The sequence below is a fragment of the Taudactylus pleione genome, unplaced genomic scaffold (genome assembly GCF_031769625.1).
Source record: "Taudactylus pleione unplaced genomic scaffold, aTauple2 ptg000377l, whole genome shotgun sequence".
NCBI lineage: Eukaryota > Metazoa > Chordata > Amphibia > Anura > Myobatrachidae > Taudactylus > Taudactylus pleione.
The window spans coordinates 6,288,765-6,303,168 of record NW_028284778.1 but is presented as its reverse complement, the minus strand read 5'-3'; the positions used below and the strand labels follow the sequence as shown (position 1 = coordinate 6,303,168).

Genomic DNA, 14,404 nt, shown 5'->3' with positions numbered 1-14,404 from the left:
AGGGTGGTGACACCCTCAAAGTGTGCTACACAAACAATTAAAATATTGTTCTTTTTTTTTCGGTCTTTGTGAAATGTGTGGGCTGTAGCCGCACCTGCATCCTTAAAGCAGCAGCGACAAGCGTGCGTCTGTCTGTTAAAGGGTGGTGACACCCTCAAAGTGTGCTACACAAACAATAAAAATATTCTTCTTCTTTTTTCTGTCTTTGTGAATTGTGTGGGCTGTAGCCGCACTTGCATCCTCAAAGCAGCAGCGACAAGCGTGCATCTGTCTGTTAAAGGGTGGTGTAACCCTCAAAGTGCGCTCCACAAACAATAAAAATATTCTTTTTTTTTTTCTGTCTTTGTGAATTGTGTGGGCTGTAGCCGCACTTGCATCCTCAAAGCAGCAGCGACAAGCGTGCGTCTGTCTGTTAAAGGATTACATCGGTGACAGCATCCAAGTAGGCATGTCAGACAGTCCGTACCTGTACTGGCAGGAAAAAGAAGCAATTTGGAGGTCCCTGTACAAACTGGCTCTATTTTACCTGAGTTGCCCCCCCTCCAGTGTGTACTCCGAAAGAGTGTTTAGTGCAGCCGGGAACCTTGTCAGCGAAAGGCGTAGGAGGTTGCTTCCACAAAATGTGGAGAAGATGATGTTCATAAAATGAATTATCAACTCTTCCAGGGAGACCAGCCTCCAGAACGTACAGAGGGACCTGTGGTTCCAGCAGGGACGAATTAATACTCTGTGAGGATGAGGATGTACACACTGAAGAGGGTGAGGAATCGGTGGATGAGGATGACATCTTGCCTCCGTAGAGCCAGTTTGTGCAGGGACAGATTAATTGCCAGCTTGTTTTGTGGGGGCCCAAACGAACCAATCATTTCAGCCACAGTTGTGTGGCAGACCCTGGCGCTGAAATGATTGGTTTGTTAAAGTGTGCATGTCCTGTTTATACAACATAAGGGTGGGTGGGAGGGCCCAAGGACAATTCCATCTTGCACCTCTTTTTTTTCTTTGCATTATGTAGTTTGGGGCCTAGTTTTTCAAACTGCCATCCTGTCTGCCACTGCAGTATCACGCCTAGATGGGTCACGTGTTTGTGCCGCCCACTCGTGTCGCTTAGCATAGTCATCCAGCTACCTCGGTGCAACCTTTTGGACATAAAAACACTATTGTGAGGTGTGAGGTGTTCAGAATAGACTGGAAATGAGTGGAAATTAAGGTTATTGAGGTTAATAATAGCATAGGAGCAGAAAAACCTACAAATTCTGTGATTTTAGCTGTTCTTATGCTTTTTTTCAAAAAAATACAGATCCAAAACACAAAACCCAGAACCCAAAACACGGAAGGGTGGTTTTGGCAAAACCAATCCAGATCCAAAACACGAAGAAAGATCCAGATCCAAAACCAAAACACGAAAAGTGGCCGGTGCACACCCCTAATAATAATACCACATACCAGTGTGTGCTGTGATCTGTTTAATTCCCCCTCATATATCACTGTACAGTCCCCTCTCCCATAAAAAATAATACCACATATCAGTAAGTGCTGGAAGCTATGTTATTCCCCCTCCTATATCAGTGTACAGTCTCCTCCACCTATATAATAATAATACAACATATCAGTGTGTCAGGGAGCTGTTTTATTCCCCCTCATATATCACTATACAGTCCCCTCTTCCCCTATATAATAATAATACCACATATCAGTGTGTGCTGGTAGCTGTTATTCCCCCTCTTATATCACTGTACGGTCCCCTCCCCATATATAATAACAATACCGTATATCAGTGTGTGCTGGGAGCTGTGTTATTACCCCTCATATATCACTGTACAGTCCCCTCTCCCCTATATAATAATACCACATATCAGTAAGTGCCGGGAGCTGTGTTATTCCCCCTTATATAACACTGTACGGTTCCCACCCCCCTATATAATATTAATACCACATATCAGTATGTGCAGGGAGCTGTGTTATTCCCCCTCACATATCACTGTACGGTCCCCTCTACCCTATATAATAATACCACATAGCAGTGTGTGCTGGGAGTTGTGTTATTCCCCTTCATATATCAATGTACGGTCCCCTCCCCCCTATATAATAATAATACCACATATCAATTTGAGCTGTGTTATTCCCCCTCATATATCACTGTGGAGTCGTCGTCCCCCACACCTTTATAATATTACTACATATCAGTGTGTGCTGGGAGTTGTGTTATTTCCATTCATATATCACTGTACGGTCCCCTCCCCCCTATATGATAATAATACCACAAATCAATTTGAGCTGTGTTATTCCCCCTCATATATCACTGTGCAGTCGTCCCCCACCCCCACCTTTATAATAATACCACATATCAGTAAATGCCGGGAGCTGTGTTATTTCCCATCATATATCACTGTACGGTCCCCTCCCCCCTATATAATAATAATATCACATATCAGTGTGCAGGGAGCTGTTATTCCCCCTCATATCAGGCCCGGCGCTAGGCTGTGCTGCGCCCAGCTCCGTCCTGTGTTGCCGCTCCTGCCCTCCTCCGCTCCCTCCATCTGAGCTTACATATGTGCTATAACGCCAGGAGGGAGGGTGGACGTTTCCTGCGCCCTCCGGAAACAGTAGCGCTCCGGGTGACGGACCGGCTTGCCCGTGCCTGGAACCGCTACTGCCTCATATATCACTGTACGGTCCCCTCTCCCCTATATAATAATAATACCACATAGTGTGTGCTGGGACCTGTGTTATTCCCCCTCATATATCACTGTACAGTCCCCTATCCTCTATATAATAATACCACATATCAGTGTGTGCTGGGACCTGTGTTATTCCACCTCAAATATCACTATACAGTCCCCTCTCCACTATGTAATAATAATAATACCACATTTGTGTGTGTCGGGAGCTGTGTTATTCCCCCTCATATATCACTGTACAGTCCCCTCTCCCCCTATATAATAATAATATAATATATACAGGATACATTGCCTAGCTCCGGCTGTCAGGAATGTCTATGACAAAATGGCAGCTAAAGCCCCTTTGGCCCCCGCCCCCTCTACTCTGTGACTGAGAGGCTATAAGAATATGGCCGCCGGTCACTGTACATGAGGACACTATAATACTATACTCTAGTGATGAAACTGTGAGCGGGAGGTGCATGTGGCTGTTAGTTACAGATCTTCTTACTGTGTGCCCCCTGATTTGGCTACTCACTGCTGCCAATCACCTCACTGAGGGGGAATGAGAGGAGGGCGGTCACTATTATAGGAGGGGCGGGGCAGACAGTAGCCATAGCTACACGGACGTAAGAGGGGCGTTTCCTCTTTTCGCAAGTCCTAGCACGAAGAGACAGAGAGCGGCCATTTCTGAGTCTGGCAGCAGGTAAATGGATTTATCTTTATTATACAGGGGGAGAAGACTGTGGTGCTTCAATATTATACAAGTAGACCATGTTTTAGTGTGTTATTTTAATATAGGTGGAGCAGACTCTGGTACTGCATTAACATTATATAGGTAGAACAGACTCCAGTGTTATATATAATACAGGTGGTGCAGATCCAAGTGTTACATATAGTACAGGTGGAGCACACCTTAGTGTCACTATAATACAGCTAGAGCACACCCTGGTGTTACATATAATACGGGTGGAGCAGACCCTGGTGTCACTGTAATACAGCTAGAGCATACTCAGATGGGTGTTACATATAATACAGGTGGAGCAGACCCTTGTGTTAAATATAATATATGTTAAGAAGAGCCTGATGTCACTATAATACAGCTAGAGTAGACCCTGGTGTTACTTATATTACAGGAGGAACAGACCCTTATGTTACATATAATGCAGGTAGATTAGACACCAGTGTTACATATGATACAGGTGAAGCAGACCCTGGTGTTACATATAATACAGGTGGAGAAGACCATGCTGTTTCTATAATATAGGTGAAGCAGTCACTGCTCGGTGGGTTACAGACTATAGAGAAAGGGAAGTGACTGGCACACTCACACCCCCCCATACAGAATGTATCAGCTGTAGCTGGCGGTCCATACCCTCTGTAGGTGGTTATTGGTGTTACATATATTACAGGTGGAGCAGACCCTGGTGTTACTATAATACAGCTGGAGCAGTCGCTGCTCGGTGCGTAACAGACTATAGAGAAAGGGAGGTGTCCGGCGCACTCAGACCCCCCCCCCCATATAGAATGTATCAGCTGTAGCTGGTGGTCAGTACCCTCAGTAGGTGGTTATTCGTGTGGAAGTGACAGAATAAACAGGGAGACACCATAGTGTACACCGGGTGATGTATAAGATGCACAGACGTCCTCTGTAATAGGCCCTGCTGAGTCCTCACCTGTCTGAGTCTTTGTAAGCACCACCTGTGGATCATTTAGAATGTCAGTAATGAAGGCACCTGTGCTCCAGCAAGGAGATACGGAAAATATGCCCTGTTAGGAATCCCTGGAGACTGGAATTGGGAAACATTGTACTAGATTTTCAGTGTGTAAGTAATTATCCAAACAATACTTCAGCCTCGGAGTGTCACAGTGACATCCCGTATATCTATAATAATAATACAGGGATATGACAGGGGAGGTGTCGGGGTCTGGGAGTGTCACATTGACATCACCTATATCTATAGTAATAATACAGGGACATGACTGGGGAGGTGAGGGGATCTGGGAGTGTCACAGTGACATCACGTATATCTATATTAATAATACAAGGACATGACTGGGGAGGTGAGAAGAACTGGGAGTGTTACAGTGACATCACATACTATAATAACAATATAGGGACATGACTGGGGAGGTGAGAGGATCTGGTAGTGTCACAGTGACATCACTTATATTTATATCAATAATACATGGACAAAACTGGGGAGGCGAGAGGATCTAGGATCATCACAGAGACATCACTTATATCTATAGTAATAATACAGGGACATGACTGGGGAGGTGACGGGATCTGGGAGTGTCACTGTGACTTCGCTTATATTTTTAATTATATAATATATCTAATTATTATTATTACATCTTCTGTAGCTGTACTGAGTCCTCTGTTTGCTCAGCCCATTCCATAGTGCGATATTGCTGTTTGCTCTATGCTATTTATATTTTGAGGCTGCAAACATACATTGGACACAGAACAATGGGCTAACTGTAGGAGACAGGTCCTGCAGAAGTGATCAGCACTTTATACATTCCACTCTTCTGTTACATATGGACAAGTGGATCTGCTCATATATTAGATTGCTGCATTTTATGCATAATTAACCCCTATACATACAAATCCAAATAAATGTATTTTTCCATTTTTTTTTCTCATTGATGTCTCCCCCAATACTCAGGTTTACACAGTAGTGGAGAAGACATCTGGTGAGTGTGAGACAGCAGCAGCAGGTTCCCCCGTGTGTCAGGAGGACTGAGCAGGACCCAGACCCCATCACGCTGCCTCAAACTCACTCACTGATACATGAGCATCACAATGACCAGAAGATCCTGGAACTCACCAACAAGATCATTCAGGTGCTGACTGGAGAGGTGATTGCTGGGAATGGGACATTATACAGTAACACCGCAGGATGTGTCTGGGTGATGACTGGAGAGGTGACTGCTGGAAATGGGGCATTATACAGTAACACCAGGGGATGTGTCTGGGTGATGACTGGAGAGGTGACTGCTGGGAATGGGACATTATACAGTAACACCAGGGGATGTGTCTGGGTGATGACTGGAGAGGTGACTGCTGGGAATGGGACATTATACAGTAACACCAGGGGATGTGTCTGGGTGGTGACTTTATCATTGTGTGTGTCAGGTTCCTATAAGGTGTCAGGATGTCACTGTCTATGTCTCCATGCAGGAAGGGGAGTATATAGAGTAACAGAGGAGTCTGTAGAAGGACGTGATGATGGAGAATCACTGGCCCGTCATATCACTGGGTAAGAGGAGACTGTCATTTATTGTACAGGGGAGAGCAGGCATGGGGGCTCTCTATATACACATATCACCTGATAATCACATATATATAATGTACTCAGTCACTGTGTGTCTCCTACAGATGGACCCACTAACAGAAATACCCCAGAGAGATGTCCCCGTCTTTATTCCCAGGATTGTACAGAGAAAAATCAATGGATCCTACAGGAGCATCAGGTAGATGGGATTTAGGATCTGTCCAAATACCACAGTGATTATTCACTGTATAGTCTGTAGAGCAGCTGTGTGTGTCTTATAGACTGATATTGTACTGTGTAATCTCAAATAATTAAAGCATAAATTGTTATTTCATTGTTTTGGGCTTTCATTAGAACGAAAATCTGACTATTATTAAAGTAGAAGACACAGAGGGAAAAGAGACATACGTGACTGATATGAAAGCAGAAGATTCAGAGGGAGAAGAAGAGAAGTTTGTGACTGATATGAAGGCAGAAGATACAGAGGGAGAAGAAGAGACGTATGTGACTGATATGAAGGCAGAAGATATAGAGGGAGAAGAAGAGACGTATGTGACTGATATTAAGGCAGAAGATATAGAGGGAGAAGAAGAGACGTATGTGACTGATATTAAGGCAGAAGATATAGAGGGAGAAGAAGAGACGTATGTGACTGATATTAAGGCAGAAGATATAGAAGGAGAAGAGACATATGTGAGATGTGATCAGCAGTGTAAGGAGGAGGAAATCCCTACAGATTTCAGCACAGGTTAGTAATAAACACTTATTAGAGAAAAGAGTCATTTATTCTCTTTGTAAACCTTGATGACACAGTGTTCAGTATAATTTTAAACTTTTTATTTATATTTGTGGAGTTTTTATGTTCTCCCAGTTTTTGCGTGAATTTCCTTCCCCAGTCAAAAAATATTCTGGTATGTTATCTGACTTTGACACAGTGGGCCAGTGTGTGTGTTAGGGTATTTAGATAGTAAGTTCTAATGAATAAAGGGACTCATGTGAATGACTACATATATTGTATACAGCACTGTGGGCCCGATCCAGCAGTGCACGCTAGTGATATTAAGGCAGCTAGTGATATTAAGACAGCCTCCGAAACTGATGTGTTTCACCGTCATTGGGGGGGAGGTAAGAGGCTAGGATCTCCATCGGGTGACAGATATTTCTTGGCCTCTTCCTCTAAACGTGATGCCTCCTGTACATTACCATATCTGCAAGGACTGCAATTGCAAAGCTGCCCGAGTGCAGCTTTGCAATTACGATCCTTACAGAATCAGGCCCTGTGTACTAAGATATGCATATTATAAATGAACAATAATAATAATAATTCAGTCAATATAATCTCTTTCTCTATACCCACCTCAGCCCCTATTATACTCCTGCTCTCTGCCTCACATCATGTCACTGTGTGTTACCAGCCCAGAGATCTGACCAGTCTCCTCCCCACACTCTCTGGTGTATCTCATACATCAGGAGCCATCAGCCCCTATCATACTCCTGCTCTCCCCCTCACATCATGTCACTGTGTGTTAATAGTATCGGCAGTTTGTATAATATAACCTAGTTTAGTATAACCCATGCATGGAATCATCTGCTGATCCCTGTAGTCTGAGGATATCCTGGTATCTATCTGATAGTATAACCCAAGCATGGTATCATCTGCTGTTTCTCATAGTCTGAAAATATCCTGGTATATATCTGATAGTATAACCAGAGCATGGAATCATCTGCTGCTCCTCATAGTCTGAGAATATTTCGATATCTATCTGATAGTATAACCCAAGCATGGAATCATCTGCTGCTCCTCATAATCTGAGGATATCCCGGTATCTAATAGTATAACCCGAGTGTGGAATCATCTGCTGCTTCCCATAGTCTGAGGATATCCCTGTATTTACCTGATAGTATAACCCAAGCATGGAATCATCTGCTGCTCCTCATAATCTGAGGATATCCCGGTATCTAATAGTATAACCCGAGTGTGGAATCATCTGCTGCTTCTGAGGATATCCCTGTATTTATCTGATAGTATAACCCAAGCATGGAATCATCTGCTGCTCCTCATAGTCTGAGGATATCCCTGTATCTGAGTATTGTGCTGTGTAGATTGGCCAGTATATATACAGATATGTCAGCTCCTTTTGTTAGTGTAAGTCATATCCGGATGTCGTTCTATAATACTCAAATCCAATTATATTTAATATGTGTTTTACATCGGGCAAAGTAACATTTTCATCTTTCATAAACTGTTCTCTTTTGTATCTGTTTCTGTTTGATTTATTTGTGCATCTTCTATCTACAGTCAGGTGCATAAATATTGGTACATTGACAGAATTTTCATATTTTGGCTTCTATTCACCACCACAATGGCTTTGAAATGAAACAAACAAGATGTGCTTTAACTGGAGACTTTCAGATTTAATTTGAGGGTAATTACATCCAAATCAGGTGAACGGTGTAGGAATTACAACAGTTTCTATATGTGCCTACCACTTTTTAAGGGGACAAAAGTTATGGGACAAACGAAACAATCTTAAATCTAACTTTCACTTTTTAATACTTTGTTGCAAATCCTTTGCAGGCAATTACAGCCTGAAGTCTGGAACGCATAGACATCACCAGACGATGGGTTTCATCCCTGGTGATGCTATGCCAGGCCTCTACTGCAAATGTCTTCAGTTCCTGCTTGTTCTTGGGGAATTTTCCCTTCAGTTTTGTCTTCATCAAGTGAAATGCATGCTCAATCGGATTCAGGTCAGGGGATTGACTTGGCTATTGCATAACATTCCACTTTTTAGCCTTAAAAAAACTCTTTGGTTGCTTTTGGAGTATGCTTCGGGTCATTGTCCATCTGCACTGTGAAGCGCCGTCCAATGAGTTCTGAAGCATTTGACTGAATATGAGCATATAATATTGCCCGAAACACTTCAGAATTCATTCTGCTGCTTTTATCAGTAGTCACATCATCAATAAATACAAGGGAACCGGTTCCATTGGCAGCCATACATGCCCACCCCATGACACTACCACCACTATGCTTCACTGATGAGGTGGTATGTTTTGGATCATGAGCAGTTCCTTTCCTTCTCCATACTCTTCTCTTCCCATCACTCTGGTACAAGTTGATCTTTGTCTCATCTGTCCATAGGATGTTGTTCCAGAACTGTAATGGCTTTTTTTAGATGTTATTTGGCAAACTCTAATCTGGTCTTCCTGTTTTTGAGGCTCACCAATGGTTTACATCTTGTGGTGAACCCTCTATATTCACTCTTGTGAAGTCTTCTCTTGATTGTTGACTTGACCTGGAGAGTGTTCTTGATTTGGCCAACTGTTGTGAAGGGGTTTTTCTTCACCATGGAAATAATTCTTCTGTCATCCACCACAGTTGTTTTCCGTGGTCTTCCGGGTCTTTTGGTGCTGCTGAGCTCTCCAGTGCGTTCTTTCTTTTTAAGAATGTTCCAAACAGTTGATTTGGCCACACCTAATGTTTTTGCGATCTCTCTGATGGGTTTGTTTTGATTTTTCAGTCTAAAGATGGCTTGCTTCACTGATAGTGACTGCTCTTTGGATCTCATATTGAGAGTCGACAGCAACTGATTCCAAATGCAAATGTCACACCTCGAATCAACTCCAGACCTTTTACCTGCTTAATTGATAATGAAATAACGAAGGAATAGCCCACACCTGTCCATGAAATAGCTTTTGAGTTGATAGTCCCATTACTTTTGGCCCCTTAAAAAGTGGGAGGCACATATAGAAACCGTTGTAATTCCTACACCGTTCACCTGATTTGGATGTAATTACCCTCAAATTAAATCTGAAAGTCTGTAGTTAAAGCACATCTTGTTTGTTTCATTTCAAAGCCATTGTGGTTGTGAATAGAGGCCAAAATATGAAAATTCAATGTCCCAATATGTATGCACCTGACTGTATATGCACCGTTCCATATCTCTCTACGGTAATGCGAGATCAATCTCACATTGTGATGAGAGCTATAAACAATTTAACTGAGAACATTTCTATCATTTCAATAATTATTTCTGTCTTAATAAATTGTTAAGATAATTTCAACAGAGCTATATATGTGTGCGTATGTCGTTGTGTTATGTAAGGGTTAAGATTGTTCTGTAAATAGTAATGTGTAGGTGATTAATAATTACTGATTTGCAATATGAAGGAACCAGTTGTGTTTTGCATAATAGTTAGAATTGTGCCAGTATGGTGATGTGTATAGCGATAATCAAAGAAAATTATGACAGATGTGACTGAATTAAGTGCATAGTCACACAGATCTGTTTTTTTTATCCGCTTAATCAGTCCGATTGAGTCTTATTGTTTTATTTTATTATCACTCTACGGAGAGATGTTGAAGAATAAGTGGTGCTTTGATATTTATTATTTCAATCTGCTACTCATAAAACCTTTTATTACCTGGTCTGTATAGACTAAACTAAATAGCTATACATCTACTGAGGAATGCTCACGCTCCTGTTAAACATCCAATGAGTTTGGGCGCTGTTGCATAGAGCAATATTTAATCGCTAATTTCTAACCTCACTTTTGCACAAATTATTTTGCGATCTGTTTTTATTTTCTTGTACCAACATTATTGTTTGCACAATAGTGGGACAAATGGATTGAATAAATTATTGAAACAAATCTGTTATGTTAAAAGGGAACATGTTCAGAATTAATTCTAATGCAAGCGCCAAAAAAGTCTTGTCAATTTTTTTTTATTTTAATAATTTGTATTTATTCAAATGCAAATTTAGGGTACAGAAAAAAAAGGGGAAAAAGAACAAACGGGGAGAGGGATACACAGGGTTCTCAGGTACATTAATGTAGGCTTCTGAAGTGTACAATATGCATAACAACAAAACAGTTATATAAGGTAACCTCTAACATCCCCAAATCCATCAGAGAATTCATTTTAAGAAATTCAAACATCTATTTTGTACCACTCTCAAAAAACTCACCTTGTTTACTTTACCTACAGCTTTGTGAGTGTGGAAGGTAGGGGTGAGAACACAGATTGATTAACAATGTCTTTGTTGTGGGATTCTTAGTTAACTATTTTATTTCTCCCAGATGGACACACAAGCAGGAATACCACGGAGGGACATCTCATTTTGTCTCCAGCTTATAAATTAGAAGATAACAACATAAGACAAGACTCTCCAGAAGAAAACTGCATTACTCGAAGTATACGTCCAATGCTTCATAGTGCAGATATATCATTTAGTCCTGCTTGTAATGAGGACTGTTTGCCTGGTAACTCACATATTGCTACACATAGTACAGATCATACCGGTAATTCTATTTTTCCCTCTTCTGAGTGTGGGAAATGTTTTACACATCAGTCAGTCTCTATTATACATGAGAGAAGTCACACAGGTGAGAAATCATTTTTGTGTACTGAATGTGGGGAATGTTTTCCACAGAAATCAGATCTTGTTACACATCAGATAAGTCACACAGCTGAGAAACCATTTCTATGTTCTCAGTGTGGGAAATGTTTTACACACAAATCTGATATTGTTAGACATCAAAGAATTCACACGGGTGAGAAACCATTTTCATGTTCTGAGTGTAGTAAATGTTTTACACAGAAGTCACATCTTGCTAGCCATCAGAGACATCACACATGTGAGAAACCATTTCTGTGTACTGAATGTGGGAAAGGTTTTACAGAGAAATCGCATCTTGTTAAACATCTGAGACACCACACAGGTGAGAAACCATTTCCATGTTCTGAGTGTGGAAAATGTTTTATACACAAGTCAGATCTTCTTATACATCAGAGAAGTCACACAGGTGAGAAACCATTTCCATGTTCTGAGTGTAGCAAATGTTATAATCGAAAATCACATCTTGTTATACATCAGAGAAGTCACACAGGTGAGAGGCCATTTCTATGTTCTGAGTGCGGGAAATGTTTTACCCAAAGATCACTTCTTGTTGCACATCAGAGTAGTCACACAGGTGTGAAACCTTTTCAATGTTCTCAGTGTGTAAAATGTTTTGCACATAAATCGCATCTTGCGAGCCATCAGAGACATCACACAGGGGAGAAACAATTTCCATGTTCTGAGTGTGGGAAATGTTTTATACACAAGTCAGATCTTGTTATACATCAGAGAAGTCACACAAATGAGAAACCATTTCCATGCTCTGAGTGTGGGAAATGTTTTAAACGAAAATCACATCTTGTTATACATCAGAGAAGACACACAGGCGAGAGGCCATTTCCATGTTCTGAGTGTGGAAAATGTTTTACACAGCAATTTGAACTTGTTAAACATCAAAGAAGTCACACAGGTGAGAAACCGTTTCTATGTTCTGACTGTGGGAAATGTTTTACACAGATTTCACATCTTGTTATACATCAGAGATATCACACAGATGAGAGGCCATTTCCATGTTCTGAGTGTGGGAAATGTTTTACAGATAAATCAAATCTTCGTAGACATCAGATAAGTCACACAGGTGAGAAACCATTTCCATGCTCTGAGTGTGGGAAATGTTTTACACGAAAATTACATCTTGTTACACATCAGAGAAGTCACACAGGGGAGAAGCCATTTACATGTCCTTAGTGTGAGACATGTTTTACATGGAAATCACAGCTAGATACATATCAGAGATCTCACACAGATGAGAAACCTGCTATTGTAAAGCATCAGATAATTCACACTTGAATGGCCATGACCTGGAAGGTGTTGTAGTAATTTTCTAAATATTAAATTTTTCTTATAACTTTATTTGTTTAGCGCACTGGTTCTCAAGACTCAGCTTATCTCAACAGGTCATGTTTGGAGGATTCCGGACTGTGGAAGAAGGTTGGATAAATACTGACCAAGCAAAATAGAAAAAAAGAAATCCACAAAACATGACCTGTTGATGGTGTGATGACCCAAGTACTTCCCCCACCTCCCAAACTGATTATTAACCTTGCAGCTTGGCTCATCCCAGGGTAGTGACCCAAATGTTGTACTCTTTACAGACTATTTCTGTTTCTCAGTATATAACTGCAGGAACGACAGATAACCCAGAAAGGGCACAGCTGGTACAGCACACTGCCTGTGTGTCAGTGGAACTAGTCACATTATAATGCAAATGGTGTGCTTGTGCATCACATACTACTGTGGGCAGAACTGTGTAGTAGTCATTAATAGGACATTATACTGATGAATCTGAACATGCTGTTTTACTAGGTATAATATGTAAATCCTATTGTGTGTAACAATTCCTCTTGTTATATAGCTGCATTGTCCTTGTTAGTGATTATGTATTAGGTGCCTTATTACTAAGTATACGTTGTGCATTCTATTGTGTGTAACAATTCTTCTTGATATATAGCTGCAGTGTCCCTGTCAGTGATTATGTACTGTGCATTAGGTGCCTTATTACTAGGTATTGCCTGAGGCTGTAATTGGAGCTATGCCCGTACTTTCTTATACTGTGAATATGTGGTTTCAAGGATGCAAGGGGAGAGAACATCCCCCCCCCCACATATAGTTATCACCACTCTTAAATCACCTTCCCCCCATTCCCTGGAACTGTGTACCGGCAGCTGGAGGATGTGTGTGGTTGCTAGGACCCTTCACTCCTGGCCTCTAACTCTGGAATTCAGAAGCCAGCCTATCCCTTTGCCTGACTGAATGGACAAAGGGAGGAAGAAAGCAGAGACTTAGGTAGTTCTTGTTCAGTTCCTGACATAACATAACCTGGAAGGGGGAATCTCAAATCCTACCAAGAGCCCTAGCTGCAATGGGCACCATCTCTGCTGGGGGAAATCCATGGACCAGTGAACCCAATGTACATACAGGAGCTGGGCTGACTGCTAGCTGGTGGCAACCAAAGTGACCGTGATCAGAAGTCATGGGGCCTAGTTGGCAGGATTCTGAGGACCCGTTTTCCTGAGAAGCGTGAAGTTGCTTAGCTGCATCTCTCTCAGTGGGACCCTGCTTTGCAGCCTCCCCCACACCAGTGCCCGAGTACAGGAGAGTAAGTGTGTCTCCATAAATGATGTTAGTACTATTAATGAAGGAATCACTGTGTTAGAACATTATAAGCCTCTCTGAGTGTGGCTACTACACCGGGTTTCTGTATGTATGGTATATACATTCAGGTGCATAAATATTGGGACATTGACAGAATTGTCATATTTTGCCCTCTATTCACCACCACAATAGTTTTGAAATGAAGATGTGCTTTAACTGCAGACTTTCAGATTTAATTTGAGGGTAATTACATCCAAATCAGGTGAACGGTGTAGGAATTACAACGGTTTCTATATGTGCCTCCCACTTTTTAAGGGGCCAAAAGTAATGCGACTATCAACTCAAAAGCTATTTCATGGACAGGTGTGGGCTATTCCTTCGTTATTTCATTATCAATTAAGCAGGTAAAAGGTCTGGAGTTTATTCTAGGTGTGACATTTGCATTTGGAATCAGTTGCTGTCGACT

General features: G+C 41.6%; 1 protein-coding gene across 1 annotated transcript in view; it reads left to right on the top strand.

The window, feature by feature from the left end:
* Window positions 1–14,116, top strand: part of LOC148508094 (uncharacterized) — a 74,511-nt gene extending 60,395 nt beyond the window's left edge. Inside the window, 1 exon segment of the mRNA XM_088445294.1 lies at window positions 11,319–14,116. Within this exon segment, the coding sequence (XP_088301420.1) occupies window positions 11,319–12,633 (1,315 nt within the window). The 3' untranslated portion in view covers window positions 12,634–14,116.
* The last annotated feature ends 288 nt before the right edge of the window (window positions 14,117–14,404 follow it).